The sequence below is a fragment of the Frankliniella occidentalis genome, unplaced genomic scaffold (assembly GCF_000697945.3).
Source record: "Frankliniella occidentalis isolate FOCC.00 unplaced genomic scaffold, Focc_3.1 Scaffold45, whole genome shotgun sequence".
NCBI classification, from domain to species: domain Eukaryota; kingdom Metazoa; phylum Arthropoda; class Insecta; order Thysanoptera; family Thripidae; genus Frankliniella; species Frankliniella occidentalis.
The window spans coordinates 133,880-140,572 of record NW_026267175.1 but is presented as its reverse complement, the minus strand read 5'-3'; the positions used below and the strand labels follow the sequence as shown (position 1 = coordinate 140,572).

Sequence of the window (6,693 nt, the reverse complement as noted above, 5' to 3'; positions counted from 1 at the left end):
TAGGGACGTGTGCCGAGCTCGGCGACTAGCGCCTGTCGTCCCACGCGTCACATGGGTTGCATACCCGAAGGGGCCAGAAGGTGCCACAGTGAGCGACGGTACCACAACACCTACATACCAATTCTATGAAACTGTAGGTCTTGGTGGCCTCAACATCCAAATATAGTGTGCTTTTTTTTTTTCGACCTATTACGCAAATTTTAAATAGAACCAAGCGCAGACTAGAAAACAATTTCTTTGGCGCTGCGTGCCCGAGCGAGTGTCGCGCTGTCGCGCTATGCTACAATCGTGCAGCGACAAACAGGAATGTAGAGACAACGCTGTCGGGTGCAAGCTCCCACAACGTCTGACAGATAGGCAAAGACTTTACTGCAGTGAATGTGTTTACTGCGGGCTGGCCTACACCGCAGGCGATTATTTCGAGTAATTTGCCGAAATGATATTCTGAGAGAAAAGTGCATGTACTTTCTGAACGATAGAGAGCAAACCTGCCTGCACTTTTGCTGATGGCAGAAAACACATTCAAATTGTGTGCTAAAAAAAATCGACTAAGTCCAAGCACCCATAAATGTTGTTGCCATCTTTTGATATGTTGCGATGAACAAGAATTGATGTACAAGCAATTTTGTTGACCATGTTTATTTTGTAGGTTTCATGGACAGTTAAATAATACTATAGAGGTGATAATTAAAAACAATTTGTAGCCTTATATTTTACAGGTATTAAAACTGAGATTTTTTAAATATCGGTGTGTGGCCTCTTGTCGATGTATGCTTTAACAGATGGGTTGTTGAAAACGGCGTCCTTCACTTTGGCTAAATTGGGGTATTTGGCGTCAAAATCAGCTCCAATAATATCCTTGATGACGAGGGCTTCTAGGTAGGTGGCCAGCATTATGTCACTCCACAGGAGCTGAAAAAGGTCAAAATATATAAAATGATATTGTTTGATTCTGGGTTGTGATGCCAGGTAAGCTCGGGAAAGTGTGAGTAATCTGTTATAGAGAGTGATCTCACCGATTTTCCAGCAGAGAAACCTCCGTTCTTGGCTACTCTTTTGTCCAACTTCTCAAAGAACGCTGGTAGAACTTCAGTCTTCTGTGTTTCCAGCAGTTTTGCCTTCTTTTCAGGATCTTGTTCTTTGAGCACGCCTACAAAACCTGTAATGATAAAGAAAAATATGAATGTTTATTTTCGGAAGACACAATAAAATGTCAGCGTCCGAACCGACACGTCGCTACTCCGCAAGTCTGATGTCGGGGGTATCTCCGCCACATGGCGCTCCCATGTCAGAGCATCTATACTCTTCGCTCAGACGAGGGGTATTGTAGGGACCACTATTAGAGTCAGGCAAGCGCTTACCGGCTCTCGAGTCCTCGATGTGTGAAACGAAAACGTCGGCCTGGAGGCGCTCCATGTCGTCCTTGCCGTCGATGTTGAACTGTTTGGCAAGGTAGCGCGCCAGGGAGATGGACTGCTCGACCGGGACGCCGTCGATCTCGAGGACGGGGAGCTGGCCGAAAGGAGTTGCTGCGGCAGGAGGGAAACACACGGTCGTTAGATTGATAAAGTGAGTCGGGTGGTGCCACTACTGTGGAGTGGTGGCTGGCGGCGGCACGGGCAGCAGAACCATTCTTTCGTCTGTGCTAATACACTTCCGAAGTAATTAAATGTTTCATGAGATTTCGGACGGCGTGGTACTCACTCGGCTTGATGGTCTTCCACTCGTCCTGCGAGATGCGGTTATCCTCGTACTGCACTTTGGCGTACGCGAACATGACACGAAGGTGCTCCGCGCGCCCGCGGATGGGGAAGTACGTGAGCTTGTAGCTGGGCATGGTTGTTTCTGCAGAACAAATAGGAAAGAAAAAAATTTGAATTAGAGCGGTTTGAATGAACGACTCGAGAGGTCCGGGCGATGTTGGAAATAGGCGACAAAGTGTTATTTTAGATGTGGCCTCAGGATGTTGGTGGTGGCAGCCATATCTTATCAAAATCATACTCAAACAGGGGTGTGGTGGGACTATCGGGCGCGGCCCGCAGAGCGCTATATCTGACAATAATAGAGGTCCTCTAAAGTATGAAGTAAAAGGACCCGGAGTGAGGGGGGGGGGAGGCACCGACCCGCAATGCATTACTGAGACACGTAATGCAATTTATTCATTATGGAGAAAACGGAAAACTATCATACCCAAAACATATCACAAACCTTCTGAAAGCTGTCTGAGTCATGAAATACATTCTGTCCCCGGCACCCCGCCCTCTCAAATTTGAAATAAGAATTGGCCATTCTGCAATTAAAATTAATTTTCTCGTTCACGCTGCTCGCTGCTTGCAGGGAAACGCCCCAGACAGCAAGCCAGCGGACACCACCAGGTGGTAAGATGTCGTGTGACCCTGTGAGGTAAGGCACACTAGCCGCGGGAGAGCGCCGTGGGTAAAGGGCCCCGGATCAAGTCCGCAGCACCCGAAGGCCCAACCTCTATGCGGCAATTGTCTGATAGGCGATCGACCGCCCGTCCTCGTCCTGCCCGCCCCCCGCGCCGCCGGACGCCTGGACATGGAAAGCGGTGTGACCGCGAGCTGAGCTCGGGCACGCAGGGGGGCAGAGCAGGCAGAGTGGGGCGATGATGACGGCATGACGGCGAGCTTGGGGCCGGCTGCACGAGGAATCCCAGTGCTGCGGCAAGCAATGCCGGACCAATCGAAGGAGAGCGAACATCAGTATGTACCGTTCACCCTCCGCCCCGGCGCCTCCCGGAATTTAGACGGATACAACAACAAATCAAATGAACGCGACAAGGAAAACGACCAGGATATTCGAGAAATCCGCGACTCGGCAACACAAGCAACAACGGCGGAGACGACGTCGTGTCCGGGGGGACGACAATGACGGGGCAGATGCAGGAGGCCGAGGAGGAGGAGGCGGTTGTCAGAGTTACTCACTGTGCGTGACGAGCGCGGACGGCAACAGACGATGTGGACGGGCTGGACACCGGCGTGGGACTGAAGACCACAAGCGTCACTGAGAGCTTATACCCAGCGCGGCCTCACCAGCGCCGCCAGCGCCCACTCTCTCTGTCTCTGTCGCACACTCGCGTATCGCTGTAGATAGAGAGAGAGCGCGCAGCGACAGGTGAGCAGAGCCAGTCCCTTCCACCTGACCACTCACCGCCCCTCCCTCCCCCCTCTCCAGTCGGGCCGGCCGGCGATACCCCACACAGGCCGCGGAGACACCTTGCTAGAAGGTTCTGCTGCAGCCAGCGCTACCCCGCGACTTGCCTGTGTTGCCCGCGACTTGCCTGTGTTGCGCAAGACCAGCGGTGACTAGCGGTATCGGACACAACATAAGGACAGATGTGTCTTATTATGGCAATTATTTTAACTGTCCACCAAAAAAGTACGAACAATATGAACTTCAATCCCGTCGGTCTCGTCTAACCATGGTCCCGTCATGAACAGGCGGGGAAGTCCAACGACGGCATGTGACCAAATTGCCCTGCCGGTAGTGACATGATGACCAATAAACAAACTCTAGGTTTTGTTTTAACGGGGATGCAACATTTAGTTGTCGACACGTTGTGAGTCAGGTGTAGCTCGGTGATAATGGGGAGAGCCCTGCGCCGGCTGCCGGCATGACTTTGCGGAATACGTCGGGCCACGTCGGGAGAGAGGCTGAGCTGCGCCCGGCGCTGACGTCACCGCGATGACAACGCCACTCAGGGCATAGGGCCGTCCACGCCACTACGCGGGAATGCCATGTGTGTCTCCAGCAATTTCATTGTTCTCATAATATTTCAGAGGATAAAATGGACGAGGGATGATTTGGGGCAACTACTGCACAGAGCCAAACAGGCTCAAACCATACATTTTCCCGGACTTTTCATTTTTAGAATTTCAAGTCTATAAATTAAGAAAAGGGGCAATAAAAACTGTCCGTTCGTCACGCGTGCAGAGTGAAAATTGTTTTGAAATTTCAAAACGAAATCAGGCTACCAAAACTTTAACTGTCATGAAATTTCAGTACTGTCATGAACCATGATTTTTCCAAGTTAGGCATTTATAACGTAGCAACTTTGGTTGATACAGGGTTGCAAAATGTCCTACTGCCTTTAATATCGTATTCGGACTGGCCGTTGCTGATCGCAGGACAGAACTAAGAATAGTCTATAATCTATCTTATCGATTTTGGACTTTGACAGGTGCATGGTTCGATCAGATTAACAAGATAAACATGTCTTGCAAGACGACATGTTGTCCTAGTGCCATCGCACCAGCTGCGCCATCCAACAACCACCTACCGGCGTCTGTGCTAATACACTTCCAAAGTAATTAAATGTTTCATGAGATTTCGGACGGCGTGGTACTCACTCGGCTTGATGGTCTTCCACTCGTCCTGCGAGATGCGGTTATCCTCGTACTGCACTTTGGCGTACGCGAACATGACACGAAGGTGCTCCGCGCGCCCGCGGATGGGGAAGTACGTGAGCTTGTAGCTGGGCATGGTCCTTGCAGTAGCAGTGAAAAAATATATTCAAACAAGACTTACTGTATTTTTCACAATTTAAATAAATTTATAAGTACAAAAATTCAAATGGAATTCATGGAGTTAAATATCGATATACAGGTTGTCACGCAAGTTGAAAAGAGGAGAAAAGAGTGGGGCAAGGGAAAGTCGCTACTTTGCTACTTTGCAAAGTTGGAGTAGTGTTACATAGTAAAATATCAGTGGGGTTCCAAAGAGGGTGAGGGGTAAGGGTGTGGAGGGAAGAGTTGAGATGGTAAGGCGGTCGCGGGTAGAAGAGGGAGCAGAGAGGTGAAGGGAGGCGCTGGGTGAGTCAGAAGGAGACAGACAGACGGACGGACAGACATACAGAGAGACAGATAGACAGACAGACGGACAGACGGACATAGGAGGGGAGAGGGAGGGAGAGGGGGGGAGAGGGGGGATCGTTACATTAACATTTTCATTGCGCCGTTTGTGGCCGATTCGGGACGGTTCTGGACGGCGATTTGGTGCTGGATTAGAGGGGCAGGCCCCGGATCCCGCCCCCCTTCCCACACTCTCCCCTTCTCCCTCACGCTCTCACTCACTCCATGTTTCTCTCTCCCTTTCTTCCGGTGATCGAGAAGGCCGTAGCGCCGGAGCCACTCGAGCAGGGCCGGCTGTATCCGGACAAACACAGCCGCTGCCGCGGAGGCCACCCTCAGGTTTTGCACGGAGGTCTGCTGCTCAAGTGAAATCCCTGCAGGGGATCTGATCTCTGGCACGAGTCGGGGTCGGGAGGTCGGGTCCGCCGTCCGGATCCAGAGGTGTTCCCCCCGACCCATAGATCCGGCGCCGGCGCTACACCAGCGTGGTGGCGGTGACGGCTGACGCTACGGGCCAATCGCAATGGGGAGGTGGTAGGGAGGGAGATGTGGAGAAAGGAGGGGCACCACATGACGTCACGGTCACGACTCGAAATATTTCTGGAACGATGACATGACTGCAGTGCCATGACCGCTAACCCACTATACCGTCAGGGCCAGGGCGGCTCGGCTGTCGGGCGGGTTTGCCTATCGACTCGGCCGCAGACTGACGGCGCCGCAGTGGGTCGGCCAGCCGACCGATTCAGAAGATCGCTTACGCATGGACAACTTGCTCAGAGGGCGAAGCGTGAGTGGGAAACAAAACAAAGCACCATAACCCTCAATAAAAAGTGCTTCAAATCGCGGTTTTAGTTCTTTTCTCGAAGTGCTATGAAAATGCACTGATCTTTATGGGGACTGCACATTGATTGAAACCATGTCAAATGCTACTTTCTATCCGTAACGTGTAGTTTTCGTGTAGTGCCTTTTGCTTTGTTGTGTTTTTATACGCCACGCTCCGCCTCTCTGGGCAAGTGGTTCGTTCGTATACTTCCCGTATAGCTCTGTTATGGGTGCACTCATACTCATATGGGGCAACGCCACGAGAACACTCTGTGGAATCTGGCCTGTCGGCTTTGAAAGTGCGAAGGCGGAACGAGGAAAAGAGCGAAGCGTGAGAGAAGCAAGAAAGGTGTTGGCGATGCGGGCCGAGAGAGATGGAGAGATTGAATGGGAAAGGCCGCCCTCACCCCCGCCCCCTTCAAATCGCCCCGGCATCCTCTGTGACCCCCCCGTTTACCATACTTAAAACGAAAATTGCCCTTATCTTTAACATAAGCCGCCCACGCCCCCCCCCCCTCCACCCGCCGCAGAGCCCCACGGAGACGTATAGTAGTAGGCTTTGCGGACCCCCTTGACTCCATAAAAGTCACTTAGCGTCATTTCGGGCCGACCACGCACGCGCACACGCGCGGGCCGCCGGCCTTCAAGGGGGCACGCTGCACAGCAGGGGCGGGCCGGGGCGGGCAGGCTACTGTGTACGCAGTTATGCCCAACCCACCAACCCCACTCCTCCGCACCCCTCCGGGGCCTCAGCCGGAGGCAGCCTGGGCGAGCGTAGCCGAGCCGAGCCGAGCCGAGCCGAGCCGAGCCGAGAGTCCTCGTAAATCAAAGAGACGTATCAGGATTAGCTATGAGGGACGCGCGCATATACAGCGTGCGCCGCAAGACACTGTCGCGGCTGGTAGCGGGGCGGGGCGGGCACCAGTCGGGGGTTGGGCACGCGGCACAGCAGCATGCACACACTGCTAGCCATGTCGAGGGCGTCGAATTTATCTTCAAA

At 52.6% G+C, this 6,693-nt stretch overlaps 1 protein-coding gene across 1 annotated transcript; it reads right to left on the bottom strand.

The window, feature by feature from the left end:
- Positions 1 to 623: 623 nt before the first annotated feature.
- Positions 624 to 3,108, bottom strand: LOC113208988 (glutathione S-transferase). Its single transcript, XM_026426291.2, has 5 exons — positions 2,946 to 3,108; positions 1,705 to 1,845; positions 1,362 to 1,529; positions 1,017 to 1,159; positions 624 to 912 (listed from the first exon to the last, which is right to left on the bottom strand). The coding sequence occupies exons 2-5, from the start codon at positions 1,835 to 1,837 to the stop codon at positions 739 to 741; spliced, it is 618 nt and encodes a 205-aa protein (XP_026282076.1). The 5' UTR covers positions 1,838 to 1,845; positions 2,946 to 3,108; the 3' UTR covers positions 624 to 738.
- Positions 3,109 to 6,693: the final 3,585 nt, after the last annotated feature.

Coding starts and splice junctions, on each gene's coding strand:
- LOC113208988 (XM_026426291.2), bottom strand. CDS start 1,837: ATGCCCAGCTACAAGCTCACGTACTTCCCCATCCGCGGGCGCGCGGAG. Junction 1,530..1,704: donor GTGGAAGACCATCAAGCCGA/GTGAGTACCACG, acceptor CTCCTGCCGCAG/CAACTCCTTTCGGCCAGCTC. Junction 1,160..1,361: donor CATCGAGGACTCGAGAGCCG/GTAAGCGCTTGC, acceptor TTATCATTACAG/GTTTTGTAGGCGTGCTCAAA.